The 15,386-nt window shown below is 59.7% G+C and overlaps 1 protein-coding gene across 2 annotated transcripts in view; it reads left to right on the top strand.

Moving 5' to 3' along the window:
- STS (steroid sulfatase) overlaps window positions 1–15,386 on the top strand; it is a 72,225-nt gene that overhangs the window by 41,474 nt on the left and 15,365 nt on the right. For both annotated transcript variants that reach the window (XM_037027677.1, XM_037027678.1), the window contains exons 5-7: window positions 88–210; window positions 1,892–2,315; window positions 3,389–3,525. In XM_037027677.1, coding sequence (XP_036883572.1) covers window positions 88–210; window positions 1,892–2,315; window positions 3,389–3,525 — 684 coding nt within the window. The remainder of the gene's footprint in view (window positions 1–87; window positions 211–1,891; window positions 2,316–3,388; window positions 3,526–15,386) is intronic.

Genomic DNA, 15,386 nt, shown 5'->3' on the forward strand with positions numbered 1-15,386 from the left:
GCCCTGGGCCCCCGCTTCCACGGGCAGCCCCCCAGCTCTGGTCTTTCCCGGGCGCCCATGCCTGACGCTGGCTTCCTCTTGCTTCAGGGATGGCGTCCAAGTCCCGGAGTGGCGTGTTCCTCTTCTTGGCCTCTTCCGGGGGGCTCCCCGAGAGCGAGGTGACGTTCGCCAGGCTTCTGAAGGACCAAGGCTACGCGACGGCGCTGATAGGTGCGCACAGCTGCAGCCCGGAGGCGGGGCTGGGCAGCACTTCGGGGTCCGCGTGGCCGAGGCGCTGGGCGCACCTTGAAATAGGAACAGGATGATTTGGGTTCTGAATCAGCGCACCGTGCTCCTCCCGCCTGGGCTATTTGCATGTATAGACACGTGTTGTTGTGTGTGGGGGGGGGTTTATGCATGTATGTTTGTGGATGCAGGGATGATAGATGGGTCCATGGAAGATGGATGGGTGGGTGAGAGGGTGCATGGGTGGATGAGTGGGTGGATAGGAAGATGAATGGATGGATGGATGTGCATGGATGGGCGGAGCGATGGACAGATAGGTAGGTCCGTGGACCAATGGATGGATGGGAGGATGGAGAAACAGGAAGAAGGGTGCACGTATAGTTGAAGGTGTAGGTGGATAGTGCATGGGTGGAGAGATGGACAGATAGGTAGGTAGGAATAGTGGGTAGATAGACGCATATATCGTAGACCACAGTTGAGATATATGTATAGATGGATGGATGGATGGATGGATGGACAGATACATGGATGGATGGATGGATGGATGGATGAATAGGTGATAGGTAATGACAGGCAGCCAGAAAGATGGATTGACAGATGAGCGTGGGGGTAGATGGGGAAATAGATGACGTGAGTGTCAGAGAGAGACAAGGGTGTATAGATTCATAGATGAGGCGGATGACGGATGCATGCATGGATGGATGGATGGATGGACAGATGGGTGGATGGAGAGACAGATAAGTAGCAGACATAGACGGGAAGAGACAGATCCGTCGATGACAGGGACAATAGGTAGGGGCCTGATGAAGACAGACAGATGAAGCCCATGATAGATGATGCGTACAATTACAGTCACACAGAGCGTGCAGAACCACGCAGGCAGGCCGTGCCACGGAGGAAGGTCTTCATTTTACTTTTTCACGCCGAAACGTGGTCACACAGCCATTCATCTCCATGGAGAGGGCCGTGTGGCTTTTATGCCGTCGATGGGGATGGTGGCTCCCCCGTCAGTGGACGGCCTTGGATCCCCGAGGCGGAGCCCGCCCACTCTCACGGGGGCGCGATTACCGTTCTCGTGCCGCACCCGTGTGGTCATGAACCTGTCATCTTTTTTTTCCCCTTGGCTGAGGCACTCACTAGTTTAGTGGTATAATTAACATTGCATCAGAAATGTTCATAGGTGTTTAAAATAATTGCTGAGTTACAAGTACGATTTCCTCCCGCCTCGGGGGCAGATTTTTGAAGAAGGATTCATTTCCACGTTTAACGTTCAGGTAACACCATCAAGTCAGTGGCAAGGCTTTCCTTTTAAGAAACTGCGTTTTTTAAAAATCTACCTCAGAAGAACATGTGTTTTCTTCTGTATATAGTTACATCGGGTCTGGACGAACTCTGGGGTGCGGGCGTCATTTGCCTTTATGTTCCGCGTTGTCTCGATTTCTTTTAGGATGTTTTCCCAGTCACAGCTTTACTTCTTTTTCCCAGGAGAGCGACTAGTTAACAGCCTTGCGCCTGCAGAAAAGGAAGCAGGCAGCTAGGGGGTTGGAGAGAATAGGATGCTGGCTGACACCCCGGGGGGAGGCTCCTCCCCTTCCGCGCGTGGAAGGGGGAGGTTCGAGCCAGGGCGTCTCTGGGGCCTGAGCGAGGTGCCCCTCTGTCTCCGCAGGGAAGTGGCACCTGGGGACCCACTGCCACAACAACAGCGACTTCTGCCACCACCCGTCCAGCCACGGCTTCGACTACTTCCACGGCATCCCCGTCACCAACCTGCGGGACTGCAAGCCCGGCCAGGGCAGCGTGTTCACCTCGGCCATCCGGCTGCTGGCCTTCGTGCCCCTGCAGGTGATCGCCATCGCCCTGCTCACCCTGGGGGCGCTGCGCTGGCTGGGGCTGCTGCACGTGCCCGGCCCGGTGTTCGCCTGCCTGCTCTTCCTGGCCGCCGGCATCCTCGGCGCCCTGCTGGGCTTCCTGCATTACTTCCGGCCCCTCAACTGTTTGCTGCTGCTGAACCACGACATCTCCCAGCAGCCCCTGTCCTACGACAACCTGACACAGAGGCTGACGGAGGACGCCGCCCGGTTCATCCGACGGTGGGTAGCACAGCACCGCCGGACGGGGAGGCGGCGTTTCGGGGGTAGAGCTCCCTGCGGTTCCCACAGCCGAGGCGATGAGGAAAGTCATGAAAACTTTTTGTTTTCCATCTAAACCGTGTTGTGGAAATGCGTTGTCCTCAAGGAGTGCTGTGCGAGTGGCTAGGGTGATGGAGACGTATCGCGGGCTGTCCCGAAAGTGGGACAGTGGTTGTCTGTGGGGCGCGCCTCCTCCGGGCACCGTGGCTTCTTGGGTGCATCTGCAAGAGCGGCATCCACCTGCACCCCAAAAGGCCCCCATGCACTGTTCCCTTTCAGCAGGAAGGGAACTGAGGATGCTTCCCAGACGAAGCCAGAGACTCAGCTTATTACGTGAAGTTGAAATGCCGCCGACAGGCGCGTTTCTCGGGGGCCAGGCAGGCGTGAAGGGCCAGAGGTGGGACTCACTGGTCCCCTTCCACCAACTGGGATGCGAACCCCCAGGCCCCCTGCACTGCCCGGACCTGGACAGGGGCGTCCAACTCTTGACCATCCTCTGGGTGTTCTCACCAACTCCAGCCTCGCAGATTTAGGTGACCTCTGAATGCATCAATGCTTCTGCAATGCTGCGGAACGCTCTAGACCGGAGATTCGGGCCGGTGCATGGAAGGTTCCGTGCAGCTTCCAACATGTCAGTGTTCATTGGGGGAGATTCGCCCCGTCATAAGAGGCAGTCGTGTGGTAGAACACAGAGTGGCACTGACATTGGAAAGGTGGTGTTGGTGGAAGAGGCAACTCCACAGCGGTTGATGGAAGCTGTTTGGCTTCACCTCGGTCACCGCCTGGGCAGGGAAGGGTAGAACTCAGGAAGAAAGCCGGCCACGCTGCACCGCGTTGCGTCGTGGTGGGAGGATGTCCCCACGGCCCACCTAGCTCTTTGCAGTCGGCTGCTCGTAGACTTGGACAGTGAGTGTCTTTGTCGAGGCCGTACCTGGCCTTCCCCCCACCCCCGAATACAAGAGGTCCCAGCGCACGCACCGTCGTCTGGCACGGTGGCAGGCGTGCTGACGTCGCTCTCGGGTTTCTCCCCCCAGGAATGCCGAGACGCCCTTCCTGCTCGTCTTTTCCTGCCTGCAGGTGCACACGGCCCTCTTTGCCTCCAAGGACTTTGCCGGGAAGAGCAAGCACGGCGCCTACGGGGACGCGGCCGAGGAAATGGACTGGAGCGTGGGTACGTGTGTCTCTGTCTTCACTGCGTCCGTCAGCCGTGGCCACGTCTCTTCTTCCTTCCGGCTCCACCGCCGGGCGTGGGTGTCCTCCTCATCCCCGGTGCCTTTTTAGACGGGGCAAGTGGTTCTGATCCGCCGGAGAGGGTACCTCCCAAGACAGGAGGGTGGCGACCTGGGGATAGCTGTGTCTCCAGGGATCGCGGGGCGTACCGGGGGGGGGGGGGGGGGGGGGGGGAGAGCGGAGCGGNGGTCAGAGAGAGGATGGCGAACGGGCCGACGTGTGAGCCCTCCTCTCACTGAGCCTAGTAACAGCAAAAGGTGGGCAGCCCGTTGTCCGTCGCGCAGTCCGTGGGGTGGCTTTGGGGTGCAGGAGGCCCACTGCCGGGAGCAGCCTGGGTGCGTTTGCCACGGGGTCTCCTGGGGGCGCCGGGGGCGTCATCGCTGCCACAGTCCTCTCTGTCCCCTCCTTCTGCGGCTTGCATTCCTCCTGCCACACCGTCGAGGACTCCCGAGGCCCTCCTTCTCCACGTCCCTGCTCCTTCTCCCGAAGACCCCGTTTCTCGACACGGGGCCTTTTGCTTCTGCAGGGGTCTGGGGACCTTCTCATCCAGGGGTTCTTAAAGGACACGGCTTGCGTATCCGTGTGAGGACCCACGACCGAGCTCTCTGTGACTGCCCCTTGCGCACGCAGCGAGGAGGTCTTGCCTTGATCCCGTCCTGCCAGGGAAGGAAGGAGATGGGGGGGACGCCGAGGCACGGAAAACCGCCGGGTCCTGAACCTGCCCTCCAGTTTGGCCTTCCGTAGGGACCACTGACTTGGGTCAGCATCGCTCGGTCCCTCTGGAAAAAACGCGCCCAATGGCACCAGTCAGCCAGCCTACTTGAGAGTTTTGTGTCTCTGCTTTCTTTCCCTTTTTTCCTTTTAATCTCTTGTTTTTCCTTCCTCTTCCCTTGGTGTACGACATGGGTTGTTTTTAACCTTCCAGCATAGGTGTTAGAGAAACGCTTGAGCATTGCCACGCTGCTTTTGTTGTTGAGGGTACTTTTTTTTAAATTTTAGGGCGCCGTCCCCGTTTCCATCTGGTATTACTTGCGTTAGTGTCTTAGTTCGAGGTGTGCGGGAACCCAGGGGTCGATCCCGTGCTTCTCGCTCGGCTGCACGCAGCCACTCGAAGGTGCTGATCCTCCCCGGCCGCGTTCCCTTTTTTTTTTTTCTTTTCTTGTTTTTGCTTTGTTTAAATTTGGGAAGGAGCGCCGTCCCCAGAAACAAGAACATGGGCGCCCATGTCCTGACTCCTCACCCTTCAGCTCTCTCTGTGAAGTTGACACCTGGTTTAAGCCTCCAGGCTTCCCATCCGTCCCCTGCTCAGGAGGAATCCCGAGGAGGCGAGTTGCAGGCTTGTGGGTTGGCTCCTCCGTGCTGCTCTGTGACCCTGTGAAATAGCAGAAATGAGGACCGATGAGGGATTCAGGAGAAACACACACAGAGCCCCCCCCCGCCCCCCAGGGACATCTATGAAAAGAATGCCTGATAGAGTGGCTTTCACATCCACGCCCGCCTCCTCTGAGTTTTTCCTTCCTCCCTGTGGCTCTTCGACCCGTCCCGTTCTCCGCGGCTTTGTAGTGCAAATGCGCAGAATGCGTTGTGGTGCGAGCCAGCGGAACCCTTTGTGTCTTTCGTGCCTGTGCGATTCCCAGGGAGTTGCGTCTCATCTGATGGTAAGACATGAGTGGTTATTGGGAGGTTTGTTTTTCTGTTGTTTTGTGTGTTTGGTTTTGGTTTTGCTTGTTTTTTGCCCCAAAGTCCGCCCCTTCCCCTAAGGCACGGCATGCATTTGCCGGGGCGGTTCTGCTGCTCGTGCCCTCGCGCGTGCGGGGGGGCCATCCCTTCTCTCTAAGGAGAGCCTTCTGCTCTCAGCCAGCCGTGGACTGTAGCCTTCTGCATAATTCTGGACGAGCGTGAGAGGAGGGTGCTGGCTGGCACTGAGGGGCCCCACGCCCCAGCAGCAGCTCTGACAGAAGTCCCGGGGGTGGTTAGTGCCTCCCTCAGCGGGGTGGCCGCGGATCTCACATGGCAGTAACAGCTCGGGAAAGACTGACCGTTCGGGCGTGGTGCGAGGGCCCTGGAAGGGGGTCGTTCTCCGTGAAACCGCGCAGGAACGGCCCAAACTCCTGCAGCCCTGACACAGGTGGAGGTGAGGCCAACCTTCCTGTGACCTTCACCTGCTCTGTGCTGTGCTCAGCTTGTGTGGCCGGGTCGCCGCTCCTGCCCCACTGTGCGGAGGGCAGGTGAGGCTTGGGGAAGGTTGAGTGCACCTGCCTCAGGCCGCAGAGTCTGTGGGGGCCGGGCAGGCAGCCCAGCAGAGCCTCGCCCACCGCCGGCCGCCCGGGGAGTGGGAAAGGCCACGTCAGGCAGGCGACCCACTCGGCAGTAGACCACAGGGAAAGAGCTGGTCCCGTTCCCTAGGTACATTTCTGGATGCTGACAGCATGCCTCCTGTATCTTGGACGAGAGATGCAAGCATGCTAACACTTAAGTCAACTTTTGCCTGCTAAGGGACTTAGCATCCTCCCAGGAGACCTGGAAGGGAACAGACAGGGACAAATGGGTGTCCCGAGGGAGGTGCCGGTGAAGTGCTCGAGCTGCCTGGGAAGGGGCCAGTGGCCGCAGGCCGCCTCACCATTTCGGCAGGCCGCCCTGAACGGCGAGCCCCCCGGGCCGTCTCTAGTGGCTGCAAGTGTGCTGTTCAGTCCGGGTAGTTCTGCAGCTGTGGGGCGTTCTGCAGACCAGTAAGACCGGTCTGGTGTGGTGCGCAGCAAGGTTTGGGGGCATGTCCTTCCGGCGGAACGGTATCTATGCGAGGCTGTGGATGGGTGTTGGGGTCAGAGGGTGCGGGCAGACAAGAGAAGTAGCCCCCCCCCCGCCAGCGGTTTGGTGTCCGTGGCTGGGACCGTGGCAGCGAGCGGGGCTCTGGTTGGGGTGGACTTTGCATGCAGTCGGCAGGCATGGAGAGCCCGTGTGTGCTACGGAGGGAGCCATGGAGCCGGGTCCGTGTTGGAGCCCCACGTTCTGTGTCCTCCAAAGAGAAGTGCGTGCTGTGGACGGCAAGGGGAGCACTAAAATGGAACTCCACCGCACCCCCAGCCTCCCGCCTGCGCACAGCAAAATTCCTGCCCCGTCGCCGCGGTTTGAGGCCCAGGGGCCTGGGGTGGGGAGGGTTCTTGCTTTCGAACAAAAACTGTGAGTGTGTGCTTTTCCCTCACGCCTCATGAAGCCAGGCCACCACGAGTCTGTTCTCTGTACCTATGAGTCTGTTCCTGTGTTGCTCATTTGTGCACCTTGTTCTTGGGAATCTGCCCCTAAGCCTAACGATAGTATACCCAGGCCTAAGAAGGTCAGACAGTGTTCTGTCTTCACCAACCAAAGAACAGAGGCCGTTGTCCCTGATCAGCACGCGCTCTGGAGCCGCCGCCGGGGTGCCGTGGCAGAGTGCCGGCGGCCAGGCCTTGCGGGCACGTGCCGCTGCGGTAACCACACCTCTTCGTTCAGCTCGGCCCCGTGCATCTGAAGTATCCCGCCAATGGTGTGTATTCGACGGCAGAGTTCCCACGACTCAGGCCACGCGCAGGATTTTATTCTCACCCTGGCGCTTTTCTCCGTGGGAAATTTCAGAAGGCAACTTTAAGTCTCTGAGGGGCTCACAAGAATGAAGGCCCCCGAGACCCCTGTCACCCAGGCAGCTGTGGGCTAGTAGTGTCCATGGGCGGGTGACCGGCTGCGGACGGTTCGGTGGGCCAGGTCTTCCTCTGGGAGTGGGCAGCAGTGATGAGGTCGCCCCTGTGTGCTCACCAAAGCGCCCGAGAGCAGGCAGGGAGGGCTCTTGCACCCCCTCCTGCCATTGTCCCTGCTGACCAGGGGGCACACAAAGCCCTGAGGTCACCCAGGACCATGTCTGACCCAGAGACCCCGGGGAGAGGGTCCCATGGTGCCCCTGCGTGTCTCCGCAGGCAGCTGTCCCGAGGGGCACGGACGCCCTGCGCTCCGCCGTGTGGCCCCACCTGCGTCCGCACCCTCCGGGTTTGTGTCCGGCCCCACTCGGCTGGCCCTGGGGTTGCATCACTCGGCAGAGAGAGGTGGGACAGGGCAGGGGCCCGAAACTGGTGGACGACTGCTTCCGGAACCCTCGGAAACCAGAGTGAAGGCTGTGCTGACTGGTACGCCGAGAAGACGGCAACGAAATAAGGGATCTGGGGCGACGTTTACGCCACACTGTGCCATTTCATCGGAAGCCAGCGATGTGTGTGTGAGCCGCGCCCTTCTCTCACCCAGCAGTCACCTGCCTCTGCTGCGTGCGGGTCACCCAGACCTCCCTTCCTGGGCGGTCCCTCACGGCAGGCACCCCCACTGCGTCTCGTTGCGGGGGAGGATGGCCGCTGCACCTTACCAGTGACTTACACGTTAGAGCAGGTGCTCGGTGACGCTGGCCTTTTCATCAGTCACGGGAAACTCCAGTACCCGCCCACGACCCCTTTTCCAGCGTCTAGAGCATGGTCCGAGAGAGAACACGTGTCAGAATAGTTTTCCCCTGAAGTCAGACAGCAGCCGGAAGAGACCCAGAAAGACACCATTGCAGCGCGTGAAGTCCTTTCACGTGGATCGTCGGACGGCAGAATGGCCTGTCGGGGAGCGTGGCCGCCTCTACCTGCCGAGTTCCCTCCGTCACAGCCACCGTGGAATCTCGCTCGTGCGTCTGATGTGCGGAGAGTGACCACGCCGTGCGTGAGAAGGAACAAAACCCACAGGAGATAGCTCCTCGGACACCTCTTGCAGCTCGGAGCGTGCGCTTCGAGGGCAAATCGTCTGGCTGTGGAGACACAAGGTGACGTTCGGGCTGCGTTTCAGGGAGGCCGCGGAGAAGAGGGACGCGAAGGGACGTCACAACTTACTGTGAAACGGAGGGACTTGCCTCGTCCACAGAGAAGGCCCGGGCTTCCGTGGTGGGCGTGCTTTGCGCGTTGATCCCCACGGAGCTTTCGATTCTCCTGCACGGGACCGTGAGTGGCGGAGGTGGCCTTGGTCAGCGAGGGTCACGGTCCGTGAGCTCTGGGGGACAGCTGGGGACTCTGTGACCAGAACCGCACACGTGGAGTCAGGGCAGGAAGTGTTAGTGAGCGTTGGCGGCGCCTCCCCTGCAAACAGCACTCTCCGTTCTCCTGGACGACAGGTCTCGGTCTCTCTCCTGGGAGTCCCTCTGGAGGCCGACCGGAAGCGTCTCTCCCATCCAAGGACTGCCGCTCTGGCCTGGGGCTGCACAGGTCTGGGCGGGGCCCCCCTGTTCCCCGGGCAACGCCGAAAACGCCAGCTGTAACCAGGAGAGAAGGGAATTCCTAGCCCAGAGCCCAGAACCCAGAGCTCATCTGTGGTTCTGTGGTTCGGGACCAAGGCAACTCGTGGCCCCAAGGGACTCAAAGACGAGACGTTTGTTGAATGAATTGTCGCTCATCCCCCCGGTCTTGTGACCGGCGTTCATTTTAAATGCCCTGTTCTCACAGCTCAGTCCTAATCTTCCACAATTTGTTTTCGCTTCAGTCAGCCTGTTCCTGACGTTAAGCGTTTGCTTCAGGTGTGCCCACCTGCAAAGCTCAGCGGGAAGCAGGGCACCGGATAAGCCGGCGCCCTGAGGGACTGTGCACTGCCTGGGGGTGTCTCGCTCTTCGTGTCTTGTTACGGGAGCTTCCGCCAAACAGGCGTGCGTGACAAGATAGTTCATCTTCCCCAGAAAGAGGCTGTTTCCAGCCTTAGCCTGGAGATGAAACAGCGCATGAGAAGAGGACGCAAGGATTAGGAGACGCCAGGCGGGGCCAAGGCAGACCCAAAGGTTAGACCGTAATATGTGTTTGCCCATGCGTCGTGTCCAATACCGATCTGGGCGCTGTAAATTAATTTAGCCTATACATCACTCACCCCGGGGCTTCGCAAAGTCCATCATAACGTTACCACTTCGGCAAAGCCTGAAGCTTAATTTCATGGCCTTGAGCCTGCTTCGGATGCGGTTTTACCTCGCGTGTACATCTCAAAGTAAAACGAATCGTTTTTACCACGTTTATAAGTCATTTCCCTCAAGAAGAGACCACCATCCATCCTCAAAGAGGCCGTTGACCAATTAATTCCAACAGCATTAATAGGGCAGTGTTTTCATAATCCCAGGAATAGCGACATTACCCCAGCAGCGAGTACTGCCATGATAATACTGAAACATTCAGCGGCTCCAAACAGCTACACTGTAAAAGCCTTCTTCAGTGTATCCTGGCCACTTCTTGAAACATTGTACACAGGGCGCTTCCTTACTCCCCAGGACGGCGCTGAGAGATACTTTTGTGGCGTCTCTAGCCTGCAGGTGGGAAAGTGACCACTGCAGAGGTTACGGAACCTTTCAGCCGCCTGAAAGGATTTCTGGACTGCTCGCTCACCGAGCCCACACCCCCGCCCCCTCCTCTCCGGCTGCCGGGGTGTCCCCGAGATGAGGCTGTCTGGAGAAAGGGCCGCCTCTGTCCTCTCCCGGGACTCCCCCAGGGCCTGTGTCCCGTGGGCCACCTCGGTCACTCTCCCGGCGTCTGTGTTCACGACGTAGCCACAGCGCAGGGAATGGCGAGGCGGGGAAGGGGCTGCTGGGAAGGAGCACCCACCTTCCACCTGTGCTGGCCAGCACATCTGGTTTGAGAGGCTGGGTTAGTGCCGATAAAATCCCCCTGGGTAGCAGTGTGTGTCCCTGAGAGGTGAGGTCAGACTCCCCCCTCCCCCCCCAGTTCTCGGGGTTGAATGCCTGTTGCTGTGAAGCCCTGACCCCATCAGGGCTCACCAAAATAAATCAGGTGCACCAATTCCCCCTGCATAGGTGTATCCCTCCTGCGTGAAGGAGTGGCAGTAACCAAGCCGATTAGACAAAGTTGCGTCTGTAGAGTAGGCAGCATGGTGCCGGCGTGTCACAAGTGCCCACCCCAGGCCAGCGGCCGTCCTTGTCATTTTTATCACTGTCCCTTCCCGAGATGAGTCAAGCTCCTTAGCTTAACACACGCGTGGGGCCCAGGACCCTCGGCATCAGGCGGACATCGAAGGGGGCGGCAGACAGGCAGACCGGGGGCGCGTGTCCAGGAGGCCTTGCATCCGCGGGTCACGGGCCAGGGGTCCAGGGAAGGAGGCCCGGTTTTCAGCTTCGTGCCTCCCGTGTTGTAGAACGTGAGACCCCCAGGCAGGGGAAACCTGCAACCGAAATGCGTGCGGGTGGAGTCGGAGAGCGTCGTGAATACCGGGGTGCGGAAGGGTTTCGTCTCTGTGCTTCCTCATCTCTGGGCATCCTCTCCTCGGGGCCCAGCTCACGGGGGAGTTCAAGGTCACCCCTCCAATGGGATGCCGCAGGAGGCATTGCGGCCCCACGGAAGGGTTTCTGGAGCTTCGCACTGACTTTGATCCTACAGGTGGCCCGTGGGGCCTCTGGGCACCCTGGTGCTACATGACGAAGCCTGTCCCTCGGCCTGCGGCTCAGTTCCCCCTTCGTGCTGTGACGTGTGTGACGGGGCAGCAGGGACCGGACCGGGCACTGACCCAAAGGCGCCTTCCTCTGCCTCCCAGGCTCGCCCACCCGGGTTTTCTGCCAGACACACGGGTGTGACTCCATCGAGCAGGACACGATGACTCAGTTCTTCTGCGTGCGTCTCTCTTACTGACACGGGAAGACACAGGACTCTGCTCCGACAGCCCGAGAGCCGGCCGGCGTTCTCGAAGTGGCCGCTCCCAACGCAGCCGCCTCGCAGATCCCCGGCCATCCGCGGAGCTCCTGGAGGAGGGACTCGAGAGCGTCCCGTGTGCGGTGAGCGGGAGCAGAGCCGGTGGGCAAACCAGACCCCTCCGCTGAGGCCGGGGCACCCAGGGCTTTGACGGAGGAAGTGCCAGCGCTGCGTGACACAGCCAGGTGCCACACAGAGCGAGGACCCATTTCCTGGGAGCGGAGTGGGGACCACCCGGTCATCCGTAAAAGCGCGACCCCCAACCTTACACTCTTCCGTTTCCTCACGGCGCTGATCATCCTCCTTAGACGTTTCCGACGCCGAGCGCTGTGTGTAAACGTCGTGTGTGACACCGTCTGGCGGGCTCGCCGAATCTCTCTATCGGGGTGGGTCTTGAAACCTGTCCAGTGCCCCCCGTCTGCTCTCGTTACAGGGCAACGAGTATCAGACACTGGGCCGCTGCAGCCTTTCTCTGAATAGTCTGCCCCTCCACCAGGCAGCCTGCTGCTGCCTCTCGGAAGTCCAGGCCCCGCGTCCGCGCTCCGGGCGGACTGAGCCAGAGTCTCCCTTTCCGCGCGGTCTCCAAGTCGTGGGTAAACCTGTGAAAGCATATCCGCGCAGCACTGGAGGGTCACGTGAACACGGCGGGGAACCCCTCCCCCAAACACAAGCTCTTGGTTGGGACTTGGGGTCCGCGTGGAGTAGCCCCATCAGATCCTCCCTGGCACACGTGCTCGCTTCTGCGGAGCTGTCTGGGGAAGGATCACGGGTGCCTCCCGAATGGGTTCTGGGTGAGATTTCCACGTCAACGGAGGAGATAGGGAGGCGAGCGCGTAGGTGCCCCTGGCTGTCGGGGAGGGTCCCCCGTCGAAGTCAAGGTCTTCAGGGTGGTCGCCTACCTCCTCCGTCATCTGCCGTGGCAGGCGTGCGTGCACGCAGCGTGGGTCATCCCTGACAAAGCCGGTCCCCTCCTCTGTGCTCGCTCCGTCACTAGTGGTGACAGAGGCCACCGTTCCGTCACCCCTCCGCATGTGGAAATGCCATGGGTTCACCATCTTGCCCCCATTTTGGTAGCTGCTGGGAACATCTCGAGACAGTTTTCTTTTGAATGCCACCTCAGCCCTTGGTGTCACTTACACCCTGAACCTCAGGGTCCCCGGCCGCTCTGTGAGGGATTCGGGAGAGCAGCGAGCATAGGTCCCAAGGACTCAACACTGGGTGCCGGGCACAGGACGCGGTGTGCCGACGGTGCATCGTGGAACGGCACCCGCGAAACTCATGTCATGTTATGAGCTGCGGTCACCGCGGGATATGTAATTAAAAACCTAGCCGACTTGCAGGAGCCATGCCTGGCACGTCCCACGCCCGTGGAGAGGCAGAGCCCCCCAGCAGGTGCCGCAATTAGACTCTCTCCCTGGCGTTCAGTTCTGGGCGCAGCGGGAAGCTTCCAGCCCCCCAGTGACCACGGGGCCAGACAAAGGACGTCAGGGGACCATTTCAGAGTTGCTGTATTCCCGAGAATGGCACACTGAGTGGGTGGGCATTCTTTGTTCCTTATTTCTGGTGGGCGGCTGAAGGAGCTATTTCTTTTCTTCCCCTTCCTGAGCCCAGAGCTCCACAGCCGTGTGCTCCAGTAGTTCCTGTGCTTGGTAGAGGAAAAAGCCAAATCCGCTGAAATGACAAGGCTTCCGGGAGGGCGGAGGATTTTTCATTTAGAGAAATCTTTTCAGCTGCCGTTGACGTACGGGCAGAAGTTACCCAGTGGCCACCCCGCTTCGTCCCGTGCCCACGGACCGATTTTTCCACTTTGTGGTCAGGGCTGAGGGACGCTGGGCCTTGGACCTGGGACCCGTCCCAGGCTGAGGGTCTCGGATGCCAGCCCGCTCTCTTCCTCCTGACCCGCTCTGCCAGCACAGGTTACCATCTCCAGTGTGCACGCAGCTCGTCCCGGGCAGCCGGGCAAGGTGGACCCAGGTCCGGCCAAGGCTCTCAGGACCCGGAAGCAGCCCGTAGCGGCTCTTGGCCTTGCGGGACAGCGCCCCCGTCAGCGGGGATGCGGAACTCCGCCCGCGCATTGCAGAGGGCTCTCCGTCCCAGTACTCGCTCTCCACAGTGGCTGAGTTAACGCTTGTTTGCCGATTGACATGACCGCAGGGAACAGAGGAATCCCGGGCTTTCATCCTCCTCTGCACCCCACATCCGCACCCGGAGGAGGAAGGAGCCACATCTCCTCCGCATTTCCAAGTTCTCTTCCTCTCGGGCTGCAGAGGTCTGGCCAGGAAGTTCTCACGTTTTGACACGCTCGCTCTTGTTTTTTTCTCCGCTTAAATAACAAACTGCTCTCACAGGAGCTTATTTTGTGTGTTTTTTTGTTCCTTCAGGGAACATGGTGAGAAAGCTTTGGAAATTAAACGTTTCATTTAGAAGCTATCTTGCAACCCACCCTCGGGAATACAAAACTATCGTCCCATCTAAATTGGTATCATTGTACTTGGAGAGCCTTATTTCAAAACAATATCGGCAGGCCTCTGACTGGCGCTGTGCTGCTTTGGAAGCAAGAGGGCTGCAGGGACATCTGTGCTCAGGGGAGAGTCTGGGCAGAACTTGTGGGGGGGAAACACGCTACGACTTTGTACAGCGTGGGGCGAAAGGAGGCTTCCGGGCATCAGCCCACACAACAGGCTTTATTCCCGTGTTACTATTCATTGTGTGATTTTCCATACGGACCACGGTACGCCTGCTTTGCCCCACCCCGAACGATCCATCTTAGGAAGAGTGAAGAGGTCCGTGGGCCTGGCGCTTTACAAGTGAGATTCTGGCCTGAGACCGGAGCAGCGTGGGATCCAGGGCGTGCCTGGCAGCGGGGAGGGGAAGGTGGGGACAGCAAGGACACTGGAAACGGGACCGTCGTTTCCGCAGCCGTGGAGCCCCAGAGTCCGCCATCTGTCCGATGGCCTCAGCGAGATGTTCTCGTGTCAATCCCAGCCCTGCGCGTGCGTGACATGTTTGTTGAAAATGAGGAAGCCAGCGGGCTAGCCAGTGAGTGGCAGAGGGTGATGGGGCCCGGGTGCGAACCTGACGGCCCCCCGAGGTGGAGGAGTTGCTGGGATATGTGGGGAAGCACGTGAGGCTGGGAACGGACGGAGGTGCGTGTTAGTGGAGGGCCGGTGTGGTTAACGCAGCGGCAGGTGTGTGGAGGTGGAACCGGCCGGCAGGGAGGGGATCGGGCACGGCAGCAGGGGCAGCGGGCCTGCACAGAGGGGCCGTGTCTCAGCGGGCCTCGGGGGGGACGCTGCTCCTGCTGCCTCGTCGTGCCCGTGGCCACGGTCAGGGCGAGCGGGCCAAACACGCGCTGGAAGCAAGATGCCTGGCCTCGACGCCGCACCGGGAAGGCCTGGTACGAATCGCCTTGTGTTATTTTGGAGCAGTTTCAGGGTAGCGGGGAGTTTACAGAGAGCGTCCCCGTGTTCTCTTTCTTTTGTGCACAGTCGCCATTGTAGTATAGCAGAGAGGTGCGTGCGTCCCAACTGACGAGCTGTCAGCGAGCCCTCAGTTCATCAGCCGACATCCATGGTCTACATTCAGGTTCGCTGTTTGCACTGTACATTCTACGAGCTTGGACAGGTGCCATTTGTCTGCCTCTTGACCTCCCCCCCTCATATTCCCCCCAAAACCTCCCCCCCCGACGTGTGCACCGTCTCCACACGTTTCTCTCTGTCAGATTATCGTGCAGTTGAAATTGGACAGTGTGCGGTCCTTTCACACCGGCTTCCTTTCTCGTCGTCTTACGCGTGCGAATGTCTTTTTGCGGCTCCGTCGCCCATTTCTATTCAGCGATGAAGCATTACCTGCCCCCGCCCCCCACCCCCGTCTTGATGGAGCACCCCTTACTTGTCCGTCACCCGCTGGAGGACGGCTTGGCGGCTTCCAAGGCTTCGGCGATGGAAAACGAACCTGCCGCATACATGTGTGTGTTGCAGGTTTGGGGGTCGGTAGATGCTACCGTGGGCGTCCCATTTTCCTCGTCCAACTCATTCAACTAATGACTGTTTTCCAAGCCATGGGGCTTGTGCTCCCG

Source organism: Sturnira hondurensis, unplaced genomic scaffold, assembly GCF_014824575.4.
Source record: "Sturnira hondurensis isolate 20B ecotype Veracruz unplaced genomic scaffold, ASM1482457v3 Scaffold0019234, whole genome shotgun sequence".
Classification (NCBI taxonomy): domain Eukaryota; kingdom Metazoa; phylum Chordata; class Mammalia; order Chiroptera; family Phyllostomidae; genus Sturnira; species Sturnira hondurensis.